Source organism: Venturia canescens, chromosome 6, assembly GCF_019457755.1.
Source record: "Venturia canescens isolate UGA chromosome 6, ASM1945775v1, whole genome shotgun sequence".
NCBI classification, from domain to species: Eukaryota; Metazoa; Arthropoda; class Insecta; order Hymenoptera; family Ichneumonidae; genus Venturia; species Venturia canescens.
Genome location: NC_057426.1, coordinates 11,743,004 through 11,760,590, shown reverse-complemented (window position 1 = coordinate 11,760,590; position 17,587 = coordinate 11,743,004). Strand labels below are relative to the sequence as shown.

At 38.4% G+C, this 17,587-nt stretch overlaps 1 protein-coding gene across 4 annotated transcripts in view; it reads right to left on the bottom strand.

Moving 5' to 3' along the window:
- The window catches only part of LOC122412154 (ras-specific guanine nucleotide-releasing factor 2-like), a 54,436-nt gene that overhangs the window by 21,296 nt on the left and 15,553 nt on the right, over nucleotides 1–17,587 (bottom strand). For all 4 annotated transcript variants that reach the window (XM_043421497.1, XM_043421495.1, XM_043421498.1 and 1 more), the window contains 4 exons: nucleotides 13,071–13,177; nucleotides 1,925–2,072; nucleotides 1,006–1,343; nucleotides 183–412 (listed from right to left, as the gene is read on the bottom strand). In XM_043421497.1, the coding sequence (XP_043277432.1) occupies nucleotides 183–412; nucleotides 1,006–1,343; nucleotides 1,925–2,072; nucleotides 13,071–13,177 (823 nt within the window). The remainder of the gene's footprint in view (nucleotides 1–182; nucleotides 413–1,005; nucleotides 1,344–1,924; nucleotides 2,073–13,070; nucleotides 13,178–17,587) is intronic.

Sequence of the window (17,587 nt, the reverse complement as noted above, 5' to 3'; positions counted from 1 at the left end):
TGTGAAAACGATAACCGATGAGACGTGTAAACTTTTGTCCTAGTTTTGTACGAGTTCAGGACGCTCCATTTTCATACGTGCCATTATTAACAATCGTTTGAAAATAGAAATTGACCTTAAATGCATTTTCTCATTCGCCTGCCCTTGAATAATTTTCTTTTCACGTTACCCTCCGAACTCACCGAGGACAAGAGTTGGCCAACTTTCCATACGAGATATGAGACCCTTGAGGAATATTTGATGGAGAAATAGTACAGTCTCGCTATTCAAAAATATGCTATTTACGTCCTCGTGGTTGCACGGTGGTTTCTTTGAGCTAGCAGCCATTTTAAATGGTCTCAAAAAACAGCTGACCAGAACCTCCATTTGCTCGGTGTATTCTTCCTCGGCTTCGACCATTTGGAAAACCAAACTGCAATTCACCAATAAGAATAGAGCTTCCATTATTTTGCAAACAGAAAATATCGATGTTGCAGTAATGAAATATCTGAAAAATAAATCCTAAAGTTTCCCAGAAATCTCAACCATTTAACAAAAAAAGCGCCCATTTTTAGAACTTTGTCTTCTACATTTTCTTAATTGACAGGAAAGTAAAATATTTCAACGATAACTAGCTGAAACGAGCAACTCAACTCAAGTATTTGCATTGAACTTTCTGCTTCGACTATTCGGCTCTGATTACTGAGCAGTTCGTGTTTGCTTCGTGCACTAATAGCCTTGTTATTTTCAGCTTCCATAAGAGCGACCAACTTGAGAAGCTCCATAATTCGACGACGATCAGAATAACATTCAGTTAGGATCTTAACGCAAATATCTTTGTAAATACATTTTCCGCCAAACATCTCGAAAAAAGTTTTAACGAATCGAAATTGATTCGACGTTACTGCGAAACGTTTGTTTATAAAATGAAACTAATGACGATAAAATGAACGAAAGTATTGAAAAAAAAAACAAACAAACAAACAATGAAATAACGTGGAAATAAAAAAGACAACGAAATATCACCTGTTCCGTTTTCTCATGCTCTCGGCGTGAGGGCTCTTGATATATTGCTCAACGATTTGTTTCCACCTGCGTCGACAGAGCCATCCTCGAAAGAAACTTTGAACCTTTTTTATTTTTTCCATATCGTTGGAGCCCTCAGCAATGCCACGAAAACCGCTGATGTTTCCGTGACCTTGTAAATTTGAGCCAGTGAGTCCACCGAGGATTCCATAGTTGCTTGAAATTGCCATTGATCCTGGCACCGTCTGCGACATTGTTCTCTGCAATAAGCCTCGCTCGCTCGCGTGCGTCGAAAACGCAACTGTACTGGGTCGCAGGTCCCTTTTCATAGCGCACAACTGTCGCAGAACATGTAATCGTATGGGAAAAATAAAAATATTGTATTAAGGGGCAATTAGCACGTGACAATGCTCGTTTTTAAATGAATGAAACGAATGAGTGAGGAAACGAGCCAACTAAAACGGCGTCAAAATGATCATAGCGTTTCAATTATAGAATATACGTTGGAAAATATATATGGCATATTAGCAACAGGTCGGAGGAAATAGATAGTCCTCCCCCAACCCGGTGACAAGTTGAAGAGTAGACTCTGTCTCGCTTTGCTCTTTTGAGAGTTGCTGTCTCGTCTGTTCCCTCGAATAATGCGATTTAGTAGAGTGTGTCAAATTCCTTATTTTCTTTGGCCTCGTGGAAAAATTTCACGATTAATTTGGCAATGTTTCGTTAATTGGGAGGCAATGGTTGAAACGCGTCATTTCGAAAACATGGCAGCATTTGTACGGCGAGGGTTTAGAGAGAGCTGGGCACTGATTGCAACTAAATTGGACGACACTGATTAAGCACAGGTGCGATAGGAGCTCATTAAATTTTATTGTTGTTCACGAGTGACGTTGAATGCCGAGTAATTCTAGATACAAACCTCGGCCCGTAGTTTCTTTATTTCTGAAGCAAGATCCTCGCATTGCTGAGTATATTGCCATTTTGCGGTTTTTTCGCTCTCAACGATCTGCAACAGGTGGAGATGTTTCTGCTCGAGCTCTTCCTTCTGCAGCATCAATTTGTTGAAGCTGTCGAATCGTAAGAAATCTCCGGTTAAGCGTGACTCGTTTTTCGTTATTTTAACCATTTTTAAAATCATGTTGTCAACTCTAAATGCAAAATCTTTCAATTAATTCGAAGTTAAAGTTGCATTCAAGTGCGTTCAAGGGAGAATTTCACATGGAAGACGTTCGAAACGACGACCAATCTACCATTTCAAAAATCATTTTCATAATCGCAACCTACGAGGTAAGATACCGCAAATTCCCGGTATCTTTTTAAACAGCTGAATAAATAAGTTATGACGAGTTTCTACTAAAGGTGAAATTTTATTCCGCTGTTTGTACTACAATTTAATGACATTTGCGGTGAACTGTACAGTAGAAAAACGAGATTCTCGATAATCCTCGGACACCAATTTTCTATGTAATATTTCTCGAAGGCTACGATTTCACAAAAGATTTACAAAAATTCTAGTTCATCGTCTTAATTGTAAAAAAAAAAAAAAAAAATTCCCTCACCCTTATAACAAAACGTTTTTTACAGATTTTTTTTTTTATTAAAAACGATTCTGGAAAATTTGTATGCCTTGTTATTTTTTTACTCCAATTCTTTGAAGAAATCATGACTCTTTTCTTATGCATTATCACAACCGTCGTAAATTGTAGTAATTTCATTTTTCTTCACCACAACGTCGCTAACGAATCCAATAGCCCATGTTAAGACATGTTTTCCCACCACAAGCTCCGAGAAACAGAGCCCAGAAACACTTGCGTTTAATAAAATGAAAATCAACCCCACTATTCAAACCAAATTTGTTCTAATAAAAAGACGAGAATTTTAGCACAGCTCGCATTCCGTTCCGTACCTATAGTCGCGTTCGTACTGTTCGGTGGTCATTCAGTTAGCCGTCTTTCTTCATTTAAACTCTGGTCGAACTCCAGATTTCCCGTAGACGGGAGCGAGTCGAGTCCAACAATGGTTTTAAGGTATTTTACTCTAAATCGGGGCTCTAAATGTTTAAGGATCACTTTTATAGTGATTTAATAGAAGGCCCACTTAAGTATTATTTATTTATCAAAACGACCATACCTAAGAAGTGTAAAAATCATATTTAAGGCGAAAACATTCGCAATTTAATATTCTAAAGGTTAACGGAGACAGCACAGGTGGCATCGTGGGCGGACCAAAGGATCATGAGGCACGTAATACTGGCTGTGCTGGCCGGGTTATTTCTGAATTGTGCCGCATCACCGATCCCGGCATCGGAGAAGTTTTACGTGGTGGTCGTAGATGCAGGATCGTCCGGTAGTCGAATACACACTTTTACCTTCCGTCGTGAACAGACAGGCGGAAATTTAATATTAGCAAACGAAGATTTAAAAGAAACGACGACTAGGCTGAGCGCCTATGTGAATGATCCTGAGGCTGCTGCTAGGAGTTTGGAAGAATTGTTGGCTAAAGCCAAAGATAAAATACCAAATGCCGAATGGTCAAGAACGCCTTTTGCAATGAAAGCAACTGCTGGTTTGAGATTACTGCCTTCGGAAAAAGCAGAAAAAATATTAGCCGCGTGCAAAAGAATCGTTGAATCGTCGGGATTTTCAGTTAGCGATGATTCCGTATCTATACTGAATAGCGACGATGAGGGAATATACGGCTGGCTCACCGCAAATTATTTAAGTGATCGATTATCCAATGATGCTTCGAAAAAAACTGCTGCAGTTCTCGATCTCGGTGGTGGATCAACTCAAGTCACTTACGCGAGAAGCAATTCAAGCTCACCGAACTTGGACCAACACATCCGCACTGTCAACGTTCTCGGTCAAGAAATTAGTGTATATACGGAAAGCTATTTGGGCACGGGTTTGTATGCGGCACGCGAAAAAATTCTCACCCATGGCATGAATCGAGAGGAATTGAAAAATCTCGATACGATTGAGGTTCATTCGGTGTGCATCGATCCTGACCGGTATGAGGAATGGTCCTTCGGAGGAAAAAAATTTTCTGTCCATGGGCCTTCTGACACTGGTAACAAAGCTCGAAATGTCCTCCTCAGCGAGTGTGAAAAAATCATAGACGGAGTGATCTCCGAGGCTCGCATAAACCCTATTGGCCTCGAACTCCACGAGGCTTATGCGATCTCGGTTTATTACTGGGCAGCTTTTCTGGTTAGATTTTTCATATTTTACGATTTTTTATAATACAATTTTTTTTATTATACTATATGATTTGGCACTGTTGCATAATTACAGGGAAAAATAATTACCAAGGCTGGTGGAGAGACAACGGTTGGGAGTTTGGAAACAGCAGCACAGAGGGTCTGTAGAGATAAAAAAACCCAAGACCCTTTCAAATGCCTGAACTTAAAATACGTATCAGCATTACTTCAAAAAGGTTTTGGTTTGGCACCCGAGCAGAAATTATATGTAAGAAATACATCACAGATCTCTTTTTCTCTCTAGCATCCCCAAACATTTAACAAACAAATGTTTTGCAGATTCACAAAGAGCTGAAAGGCTACGAACTTAGTTGGGCTCTGGGAGCAGCTTTTGGTATGCTGCACAATGGGGAAAGACAGCAGAAAGAATAAATCAGCAGTATGAAATCAATTTCTTTCGAATAAATAAAATAGTACAAAATAAAATTATTGTTATTATAAAATAAAATAATTAAACGAACCTACCGCGTGAAGTTTTATTATAATTATTATTTTTAAAATACCAGTGTGTTTGAAACGTATGTGGCTTTTCTTGTCACCAGAAAAGCAACTGCGGACCAGTCCTGAGGGCAGGAATGCGGATATAATTAGGAAACATCATGAGGGCGTAGTTTGGCAAATTGACTGGGAATGAGCGTCCATTTTTTTATAGTACATAGTTATAGAAAAGCCCAAGCAGCGACTGGTTTTGAGCAGTTGAATATTTGGCCGCCAGGGGTTAGGGTGACACTTGTACAATTATTTATTGTAAATTTATTCATACATCTGTGCTGATAAAGATTTTTTATCTAGCTTAAAATTTGTGGAGACACGTGTGTAAAGGAGGAGTATTACATTTATGATCTCTTCGGAAGAGGCACGTGCGCTTCATACAACCATAATTGAACTTGGCCAAGGTTCAATATATAATAGCATTAGTTATAAATATTTAGGATAAATAATGGTAGTTTTAACAATGAGTGATATTTGCTGATGGTCCGGTTCAATTCCTAGTCATTGAAACTTCTTTTTTCGTTTTGTTTTCTATTTTATTTTATTTATTTTTAGTTTTTTTATTTTATTATTATTTTTCACGCAGTGTAAACACACCTACTTCCACTTTTTGCTTAATTTTGGGCAAAAACACTAATGTTAATTAATATGTTTTGATGAACGATGAGCACTCCTCTTATAGTTGAGAAATTCAACACCATAGATGTCTCACAAATTTTGTCAGATCCCAATAGAAATGTCAGACAAAAGAAAAATATATTGATATACAGTCGTGTACGACAGACACATACAGTTATTGTATATCGACTCACATGAGACGATACGACTCACACCAGTTAGGAAACGCTGAGCAACACACAGCAAGATGACGTGAGTGCGTTACCAAAAGTTCGAGATCCAGCTGCCTACCAGAACGAAGTAAAAATATTCAAGTGTTTCGATGGAGAGAATTCCATGTGGAATACATTCGAAACGACGACCAATCTACCATTTCAAAAAACATTTTCACAATCGCAGCCTACGTGGAAACATACAGAAAAAATAAGATGACGCAAATTCCTGTTATCTTTTTAAACAGCTGAATAAATAAGTTATTAAGAGTTTCTACTAAACGTGAAAATTTTTCCGCTGTTTGTACTACGATCTAATGACATTTGCGGTGAACTACAGTAGAAATATGAAATTCTCGATAATCCTCCGACACCAATTTTCTACGTAATATTTCTCGAGGCTACTACGATTTCAGAAATAACTTACGAAAATTTTAATTTGTTGTCATGATTAAAAAAAAAAATCCCTCACCGTCATTACAAAATGTTTTTCACAGATTTTTTCTGATAGATGCGACGATTTTGGAAAATTTTTACTTATTTCCATTTTTTTTTGGTCCAATTAATTAAATTTATTAATGTCGCTGAATATATCAAAACAAACAAAGATAGAAAATGAGTGCAAAAAAATGTACAATTTTCGATGAAATCAATAATTAATATATTTTCAATGTGTTAACCTACCGAGTTCGTTCAAAGAAATCGCAATCGATGTAAAAAAAAAACGTGAACTCGAAATATTCTTTGAACTACTATAATTATTTTATTAGCAAAGAAACAAATTTGAAAAACAGTTGGAAACGCGATGCCTCGCAAAAGAGTCTCTGGCAGCGAACTATCCTTTTCATGAATGTTCTTATCTTCAAGTTATCTACATTAAATAAGAATCTTCGAAAGATATCCGATTTCCTCTGAGCACAAATTCAATCAAGAATTCACAAAAGTCACGAAAAAACCAGCATATCAACATTTTGATAAACTATAGCAACAACGCGAGCGCTACGTGCTCGCTTTCAGCAACGAATGACCTTTGGCAATGATTAGAGGCTTCACATTTCGATATATCGAAATGGCTTTTTTAGAAAGGATTTGGAACCTTCGCGCCTTCGTCTCAATGGAGCCGAATCTCTTTCAACTATTCGCATATCCCTGCAGAACTTTTAATTTCCTAGTTGAGAATTCTGCACACCTGTAATCCTTTGCTTCATCGTTCAAACAAATAAGATCTTATTTTTATTCCTACTCGTACATTTATGACTCTTCGAGTCGTAATTTTATCCATCAAAAGCGTGTCTTTATTGTTAGTGATCTTGCGCGCACTCCCTTTTCGGGTTTTTACTAACCCATGACCCATCCCGTCACTTTAACCCCCTATCGTGCTTCACCTCACTACCCTTACTACCCTTGCATGTGCCTGTAAGGTACCTCGAGCGTATCGCCCACGGGCAACCTACCTTAACCATATTCTATCGCATTAAAAAATAGAGGACCCAGTGAAACTGTGTTAACAAAGGTAATTGCATTTTTGACTGGATTCGAGAAGATCTGCGTCATCAGGATCCTAAAAAACTGCGTCTGGATCAATAATCGAATGGCAGGGCTATGCACAGCTGAGCGATCATCGAGCCCAAGTACCGAAACTCGAAACGACTCAACGGCGAGAAGCCGGAGAATTTTTTTTTCCAATAAACTATTCAACGAGGAATCATCAAATGAGCATGAGCCTTTCGATGGGACAAGATCAGAGAACCGTAAATAAACTATTTTTCAGCTAGTAATTAATGATTTAATAATGTCACGAAGGAGAATATTCTCGTCGTTGATGACCCGGTGTGTATGGAACAGAACTTCGGGCATGTATGGAACAAGCCAGTTCGTCGGGGTGATTAAATAAGCACACGCAGGAATGAAGGTACTTTAGGGCACATGGGTACGTACATATTTACAGCGTATACACACGGGGAGACATCGCATGCCAACTTGACCCGATTCCGAGGCGTTCGAAATTCGTGAACTTATTTTTGATAATTAAATCAAGGAACAATCGTCTATGGAACATGCACGTCTTTATATTAATATTTGCGTAAGAGAAAATATCCATAAAATAATATACGCGCGTAAGACGAAATATCTGCCAACATTATTTCCGAAATAGGTCAATATTTGTACGACGCCGAAGCTCGCAACGTTCGAGCCCAACGAAATGAGCGAAAAAAACTTTTGTAATTGACCAATTTTTTGTTTCACGAAGTATCGGTGCAGCTTGAAAAACTACCAATTGCACATTCGGCAGGGAACGAAATTGGAGAATCACTGGAATCATTGGAGGATTTTTTTAGATCATTTCGTTGGACTCCAACGTTGCAAACTTCAGCGTCATAATATTTGTGCAGCATCACCGGAAATATTCCATTAAATTGAAAAGCATGGATCTCAAAGCTTGGACAAATGGAAACCACCTTAATATTGCTTGTTCGTTTGAGATCGGGTTTGTTTGATGGCTGTTTGGTATTATATTTGTACATGTTCAACGACTTTGCGCACATATCTTGAGATGTTTCATATTGCACGTGTCCAGCTACGTTACAGCCATCCAACAATAAAATTAAAAATATTTTGTCTTCCAGATATTCTATCCAGTGAGTCACGAGAATATTTTTCCCCGGATATTTTGTCGTCGGGTCACATCTTATGTGGGCGCAATTCATTTCGATAAGTGACATCAGTGAAGTTTCATGACTCGCAAAAAAAAACAGATCACATGAATAACAAGCACTTTCGTAATAAGTACAACGTGTGCGTAAAAATGACGAAAAACAATGGGGTCCAATCGCAAAAGGTCAGAGTCTCGCGTTATTGTTGGTCGAATATGGAGACAAAATGACTTGCGTTTATCAACGACCGCACGTGGAGGGTCTCAGTGAAGCACGAAGAATAGTATACCGAGAGATAGGTAAGAAAAAAAACATTCACGTGGACCGAAAATGGCACGATATTTCAAGGGGTCGCATTAAATATTTAGACACAGCTCCTGTCTCCTGTGCCTACACACCATCGAGAAAACATCGCTCGGTGACATTACGATCAGAATGAGCTTTTTTTGCTGTAAGCAAAATTCCAGCCAAGATTAACAACTAGAGCACACCTAGCAATGTTTGTTTTATCATCTTTGTTGATCCTGCGTACACTTTTCCTTTCGCTTCAATTTTTCTGTACTTGTGAGACAGAAAAAGTGCTGTTCGTAACCATTCGAATACTCTACTGAATTTAAATGAATCGCATTCAAACGAGAGCCGAAGGAAACTGTGGAAAAGCCGGCCAGCAGAAAAATCACCTTCGGCTCGTGTTAAGGCCTTACAGTTGCAGCGGGAAAAAAAACGTGATTTTCTTGATTTTTTCGACATTCATTAGTACATATATTCATGTACTTGTACAATTTTTTTCATCAGAAAATTTCTCAAAATGGGGCAACTCCAGCTGTATTCCAGTAGCACCTTTTTTTGAGCATCAGTTGCGGTGGGCACGATAACTAAAAAACTATTAATCCGATCCATACCAAATTTATACCACTTATTTATTATAATAATAGCTTGAGCCTGGACGAAGGATTCATAAAAATTTTGATTAAAAAAAAATGGCAACAGTTTTAACAAAAAATTCATTTTTCGAGGTGCTAAATTTCGGTTTTTTTGTTACAATTTTTTTTCCAGCAAAATACGAAATCCTTCATATTTTGTTAATTTAATATGATACTTGGATACTTGTTAATATAAATACTTGAAGAATATCTAATAAAAAAAATCGAGTTTTCCACCCATCACAATTGTATATGAGGCCTTAAATTTTTAATAATTTTTCCTTCTGATTAAATAACCTCGACCAGCGTTCGTATCAACATAGACGCAACCAACAAACGAATTTTTCTTCCGTAATCATTCACATCCACTTTTCCGGTGCCCCCGGAGCTGTGTATATTTTCAACGTTTCCGGCTGCATTTTACTGGACTTCCTACTCGTAGCCATTCGAGTACAAAATAAATGTGAAAGAACATTCCATGTTCTCGACCAAAATATCGTGAGAGAAAATATCCTGAGGTCCCCAGCGTATCCCAGCACTGCTTCTGAGGTATCCCAACGAGAGTCGATTTTTCGTTTGAAAATATCCTCCCCAGGTTTTGAAAGATTTCACGTATAAAAATGTTCCCTTTATTTCGCTCGAATAACTAAGAACCTTCACCTGGCAAATCGTATTTGCATTTGGTCAAAGCCCAGTTTACGCAGAAACGATTCGCACTAAAAAAAGACTCATTAAGGTCGTCTCCCAGTCGGTAACGTTACGCGTCAGTGGAAAAAGGAGAGAGAGAGAGAGAGAGAGAGAGAGAGAGAGCTGCAGATGGAATGCACGTTCTTCTTGAAAGCACTAAACACTTCGAGACAAACGAGAGTTGCGCGAAATTTTCTGGTGTAACGAGAACTGCTCGTAACTTTGATTTTACTTGAAAATTCAGTTGTTCAAGGGAAAAGTGTGTTACGAATTCCAAGGCTGACAGGTCGTCTGGAAAGAAATATTTGAAGAAACAACCGGAGGATTGAATGGCACTTTTTCTTTGTTAGAAGTATATTGTTAGAAGCATATATTTCGTAAATCTTTCCCAAGATGAAATACGAATCACGATTGAAAATTAAATAACTTCATAAAACGACGGAAAGAAATGTTTTGTTGTCATTCGATAGAAGAGCAGATGTACAAATTGTCAACATGCTTCGAATGACAGAGGTACAATCCGAAAGAAATGAAAGAAAGCTAAACAAAAATGAAAATGACGGAGGGAGGAAATGAAAGAAAAAAACATCGAGAACATAAAAGAATAAAAAATATGCGAAGTTAATACTGGATGAGTCGAATAAAGAGAGATCGGCGCAGTGAAAGAGAATAAAAGAAAACGAAAACGATTATGAAAACACGGGAGCATACACTGATCGCCTATGCATGAGGGCGAGAAAGAAAATAGGAGGCACTGCAAGTACAAAAGAAAATAACATAGGAAAACAGTAAATTGTTATCATGATTTTTTTATTGTTTGTTTCACCACTTAGTCGCTTCCTGATTGTCATATACGAAAGAAATTGTGATCGAGAAATTGAGAGAACTAGCTGCAAATTTCGAAATGGAAACTCTTTGACACAGTTTGACCGATCAAAAAAAGGCTCCGTCAGTCGATTGTTGCCATCGTCCTCCGTAGGCTGACAGAGCCTTTTTTTAATCGGTTAAACTGTGTCAAAGAATATCTATTTCGAAAATTCCAAGTGAGGTTAGTCGACTCATCCATACTCTTAAAATACCGAACAGTCGTTTATTTTCGAGTTATTTTCAACGAGAAACAATTTGAAGGTGAATACCGAACGAGTATCGATTTGCACGCATATTTTTGGACACCTCTGTCTGGAGGATCGTCCTTGAATGTCATCCCTAAGTCGGCAGAGCTATCGTAATACCTCCTCGAAGATACAAACTCGAAATTTTCGATAACGACACACCGAGCAATGCTTCCAAAAAGACTATCAACATGTATACACGCTTTTGAATAATTCATTTTTCACTGAAAATGAAAGTATACGTTTGAAGCTTCTCGCGACCCTCTTACAGCCCCACGACAGGTGACGTCGAGCGCTCTTCATTTTACTCCAGATCTTATTACTGTTAGATTAAGCTCCATAGGTTCTCATCTTCACCGCGAGCTGCAGCATCGTTATACACTCTCCGGGGAGTTCATCGTGGCCGTTATTTACTCCTCTCTCGTTTCCTTTTTTCCATATATCCCTCAAGAGACCGAGAAATATAAATGAGTTCTGAAGTCCCAAAAATGAGATATTCGATAACTCGAGATCTTGGCGATCATCGAGGTGCGCCTTTGAGCCGCATTTTCGTGAAAATTTTTCCACATGCGTCATTTCGGACATCAGTTTCATCAATACGAAGTAGTTTTTCCATCCCGCTTCCCTCTTTTTCACTATTCAACGTCGTTGAAACCCCGTGTCAAGAGCTTTCGTTCCCGGCAACGTTTTGCTACGCCTCAGCCAAGTCTGACCTCCCGTCTTGACGTTCATCAGGCGTTTTCACTGTCCCACGAATTTTCTCCTTCCCTAACGTCATAACAAAATGGCTGAAAGATGATCGCGACTTTTGACAGATTTTTTTAACTCCTCCTCCCCTCGCCCCTCTCACTTATACTTTCTGCTGTTCTAATTTTTTTTAACTTCTCCACCATCATCTTCTCCACGTGCTACCGCGTGAAACTACCCGCCCTCTGCTCTATCTCATTTTATTTATTTTTTATCGTGTCGAAAATTTTCCCTACTCGAGAATTTTTTTCCTCGCGCACCGCAACACGATCCGTCACTTTTTTCCTCGAGATTGTAACGCCGCACCCTCGGGTTAAGCCTCCGGGCGTATCTTGAACCTCCCGAGCGAAGATACGTGCTTCCTGGAATATATTTAACTTGGAAATTTACGGGGATTTACGAATTTCGTGTAGTTCGATCATCATGCGGACGCGAGCGAGCCGAGTTAATCGTCCCTCAATGTTTGCTCAGGTTATTCGATGCGGGAAAGACTTTTGTTCGTCACATCGAAATTTAATGTTCGATTTTCAGGTCTATCGAAAACGAACGACATTCGAGAACCTTTTTAGCGATTATTATTTCCAGTTTTGAGGCTCTGACGCTTTTGTTTGAAAACTTTTACGCTTCCTGATGGATGCGGTGTGCTTCAGTGTATCCTCGCTTCTATCGGACCATCTATTATCCCTATCGGAACTCCTAAACCTAACAAAGGAAACTGTAACGTTTGTGAAACCTCGGCAATACACCAAAGCACCGTACGGCATCCAGGAGCCTCAAACTCTCCAAGCCATAATTATTTGTTATTTGTGATCTATTTCTCCGAGTGAAAGGATCACAAACCGAATCTGTAATTTTTCCTCTTTCAATGACACATTGAATGATAAAATCCCTCCGAAGGCCAAAGGTTGAGCCCGGGCAAGGATGCGTATGGAAAATATTAAATGAGCACAAGTAGTTCGCCATGAAATCGTTGCTTCTGACGTTCTTTGCTGTATAAAAATTCTTCCGATATGTATTTTCTTCTTTTTAGCGACGTCGTCTCTCAGGACATCGAGAATCGAGGCTTTCAAGAGACGAGGAGGGCTGAGCGCAACCGGAAATCCCGTAATCAATAAAAACTCGACGAAAAAATATTGCGCATTCGAATGTGGAAGTGAAACTTCACTAAATTTCATAAATGAATATTTAAAAATTCGGATTGGAAAATCACATTATTTCGGCATCGCGATCTCGCCCAACAACTTTTCGACGGTTTTCAATATTTTTTTCAACACCAATCTGTTATGGACGAGACGGAAATATTCCAACAAATGTTTATTCGTATACTGTAAATATCTGTGAATAAGTTCGAAATATCTTACCTCGCTTCGCGTATGGCCTCGATCCATGTTTTACAGTCCGATTCAGTGGCTGCTTTCAACTCGTACTGACGCTGATTCTCTCTTCTGTACGATATCGCGAAACAATGCTGTAACAAACAAATCATCCACAAATTGAATGGGAACATTTCCCACAGCGGCTCGGGGAAGAAACTCGCTTCAATTTCCCCTGGAGAGATGCTTTATTCGTCATTCCATGCGTCTGATTTTAATTGCGCTTGCTATTCGTGCGACTGATGAAAAAAAAAATGTCGAAAACACCGACAGCGAATAGAAAGAAGGAGAATTTAAAGCATCCTCTTGATATTTCTCGTGGTATCTTTGCAATTGAAAATTCGTTCCTGAACCAATTCAGATGATTTTCTAGCTGTCATTACCAGACTGTTTCGACGATTTAGCTTCAAAAATGAATCTTCTGGGTCTGTTTTCCTTTGCAGTAACTATAAACCGACGTTTGAAATTCATACTTCGGGGATTTTAATTCTAAATGACAAAACCCCGATCACTGTTCAATGAGCTTTGGTGTACTTTGAGCACACGAAAGTATTTTGAATTAGCATTTGAGGATTACGTTCGACTAAGACTCGGGACGCATAACTAAGTAAGCCCCTTTGGTTGCTGTGGCTTATTAATCGGCTCATACAGCACAAATCGGAATGACAATCCAGCCTAAATTTCTGTACCAACGTTGCGACTGAAATTTTGTGAATGTTTGGCAACCAAAATAGCTTTTAGAACATCTAAGCACTTTGGTCAATGTAAATTCATTCAAAAAGATTCGCCACCGATTTTTGTTGAGTCTGATGAAGCGCTATTTTACGACACTTAAGTCCAGCCTTGACCGTTGTAGGAGAGGGACTCCATGGTGGAAGAACCGGCTCGAAGTACAAGAATTAAACAATGCATTTTTTATCCGGTTCAGTTGATTGAGGTAAAAATGAAAAAAATGAAGTGTAGGTTTTGCTATAAAAAAAACTCTGACCGTAAAATAGAACATAAAACAAATATGAAATGTGGGGCATTTCCACTTCCGGTGTAATTCCAGAGTGTACGAGGATGGGCGAAGGATGGTGAGAGGGTTATAAAATACCTGAAATAAAAGGTTTTACACGAAAATCTGAGAAGCCGACGCGACTACAACACACTTTCTTCCAAACAGATATTTTGAATGTTGTACACATTCTCCAAATATATACTTCATTCGAAATTAAATGAACGAAAGAAAAGAAATGATTTTTAACAAAAAAAAATGAGTTTCAAAACATGGAATAACAAAGGACAAAATTCCAGTTCACAACAATCCGGTACACTCACAAACAAAAAACAAAAAAAAATGGCATTATCACTGATTGTAAGAAATTATTTTTTTTTGTAACAACCCACGTATAATAATGGACGCTTTTCCAAAGTCTCTTAGCTCGTACGTCGCGTTAGCCTGATCATGGTAAAAGGAATCTCGTCACTGTCGCATATTAATTAATTTGTGGCGTGTCCTCTCGACCTCCTATCGTCTGGAAACTCTGCAACTCGAATAAGCTCCGGATAATAGTAGAATTTGTTTTTCTTTTTCATACGACAACACTTTGACACATCAGCTAATTAGAAACTTGCTTCCCGGTTCTTTCCCCCTCAACTAACTTTGGACAACGCGGACGTGTATCGAAGCGAAGAATAAATAAGCAGAGGCATAAAGTTAATTAATTGGCTCTAATTACTCTGATTTGAGATGGGAATTCGTGAAACTGTCGTAATAAGGAGAAAATCGTTGTTGACATGTGACCTGAAGACTTTAATTGGATACCCGGTAAATTGGATGCATTATATTTACTCATTTCGATGTTATTAGATTTACTGCGATGCGCTTGTTTTCGATGAGCGATGATTCTCATAATGAGAATTGACTGTACGTTCAAATTTTCATGGGCGTGCTTGTATTATTACCGCGCTTTGCAACGCTGCAAAGTTCATCCCCTTCGGCGTTATGTAAAGCATAATTTGGGGGAATAGACATGTAGATGAGTTGAAGCGTAGCTCCGAGACATTTTGGACCTTGGGCTTACTTGGTACTGAACTTTAAACTCATTCGATTGAAATATTTTCTTATAATTAAAGGAAAAAATGAATTTTCGAAATTATTTAATGAACTGAATGAAGAGTTGAAAAAGTTGTTTACATGCCTCGAAGCTCTCAAGTGAATTCAGTAACTCAGTCAGTGAATCTTGAAGGAACGATGGAGAAAACATGCCACTTTTATTTTGGAGCTAATAACACTTGCATAAAGCTGTTTCGAACGTTTAATCCTTAAGGAGTTTCGGTACAGGCGATACAATGTTGCCATGCTAAACCATGCTAAAAACATAAAAAATTTCAAAAAGTTTAGAATTTTATAAAATTTGGTGAACATATTCTTTAGTGCCAAATTTGACTATACAAATTTTTTAAGATTTTTCTTCTACACAGTTATCGAGTAATTGATCACTAAAGTTCACGTGTATAAGCATAGCGTTTCCATATATATAAGTATACATTCCGGGCATAAGAAATCTGCTTTAATGCGTAATTACTCGATAACTAGGTAGAAGAAAATTTTGAAAAAATTTGTGTTTTCACACTTGATGTTGAAGAACATTATCACCAAATTTGATCAATTTCTTAATATTTAGACTTCTGTACCGAAACTCCTTAAAGAGTCTCGATTTCAGGTATGACTCTGTAACCCAGAAATGCCAATGTAAAATAATCATGGACTATCCTAGCTTTCCGCGACTTCCACGACATCGCGATAACTCACTTGAAAAAAAAAAATCAGCAGGCACTTCTCTGCCAATTTAAAACTACGAAGGGCAGAAATCTTTATCGAAAGTCAAACCTTATAAGATTGAGCTCTGCCGAACCTCGTGAAACTCAACCAACCGATTGACGATACGAAATTATTGGAATACTGAGAATTTCAAGATACACGAGACCAAAAATCTAAGTCACAATTTCTCCGGCAGCTTTCACACCCACCACTCCCTCTTTTAACCTCGTAACTATCAGCATCAAACCGTGACCGCGATTTTTGTAACATTCTTCAATTCACAACTGTCGTAATGGAGCTACGTTCGGCTGCCTCGTTCGCGATGTAAGGCACTCTCACGTATCTCCACGATGTTTCTAGTTACAACTAGGGTCACTATAGACTCGAACTGGGAAAGGTCAAAAGACGTGTACCGAAAATCTCATAATTTTTCGATGCTACGAAAGTTCGAAATATTGTTATTTTCAATATCCATTAGAAGCTACGGATCCGTTGAGCCGTTAGATCATTCGGAATGGTCCGATAGTTGTTCCCATACGTTTCAGACCGTTCCAATCAATTTGCTTTATTGCTCAGAGTTGACAGCTCTGATACTGACGGGTGACGAAAATCGAGAAATCCATTATCACTTGATTGGATTGACCATTGCTCGCTACACGCACTTTTGCTGCTTAAAAAATCAACGTTTTCTCTCGTCGCAAGGTTTGACAGGCGGAACGTGGAAGATGCCAGGAATGGCGTTCGAAAAATGGGACGAAATTCTCGAAAAATTCGATACTCCATTGAAAAAGAGAATTTCAATACGAGATCCGAATAATTGCTGGTGTTTTTTTTTCTCATTTCACCTGCAACTCTTCCCTTTTGTGCTGCTTAAGATATTCGAAGCTTTAAGGGGCTCCGTCTCTTTATTTTTCCATAATCAACTACGCTTTTCCATAGCCCCTGGTCATCATATTTATGCTCTCAAGAATCATCTTTGAACTCAAGTGAAACGACAACGTCGCAAAGCAAACAAAACATTCAGGCAGAACATAATAATGTTTCGAAACTCCGGAATAATTCGATGTTCCATAATCGAAAACACGTCAAGTACCGAAACTTGAGAGCTTAAGAGCATACTACCAAAAGGAAAATTTGTCTCGAAATTACGTTATTTTGTTAACAAACTCGACACAAAAAATCAATCGACCTCTCGGCATATCCGGATTGCAGGATCGTGAAAAAAAAAATCTCATAATATTTTGGCTGATTCTCACAGTTATGAAAAGTTCTTTAAAAACGAGCGTGTGCAACTTTAAGGCGAAGAAACGTTTCAGAATCTTTATACATTGAAATATTTTACTCTCCCCTGAAATACAAGCAATAAAAAGTGAGAATGAAAATTGAATATTTCGAAGCAGAAGGCCCAAGTTCTAGAATACTTGAAATTGTTCACAGATGAACCTTTGGGAAAAGTTTCGAAACTTTTTTTTCGACAATATTTCAAAATTCGGCGTAAACGACACTATTTTCGAACGGTTTGGTCACTTTCGATGAAAATCCCTCCGCATCTAGACAAAAATAATTTATTACTTCCGAATGGATACCGTGTAAATTAGGAGCGTGGTGTGTCAACGATTCACAAACGTTACAGTTTGCATCATCAGGGCCGGGAGCTTCGATACTGAAGCTCATGATCCGGAAGCTACACACAGTAACT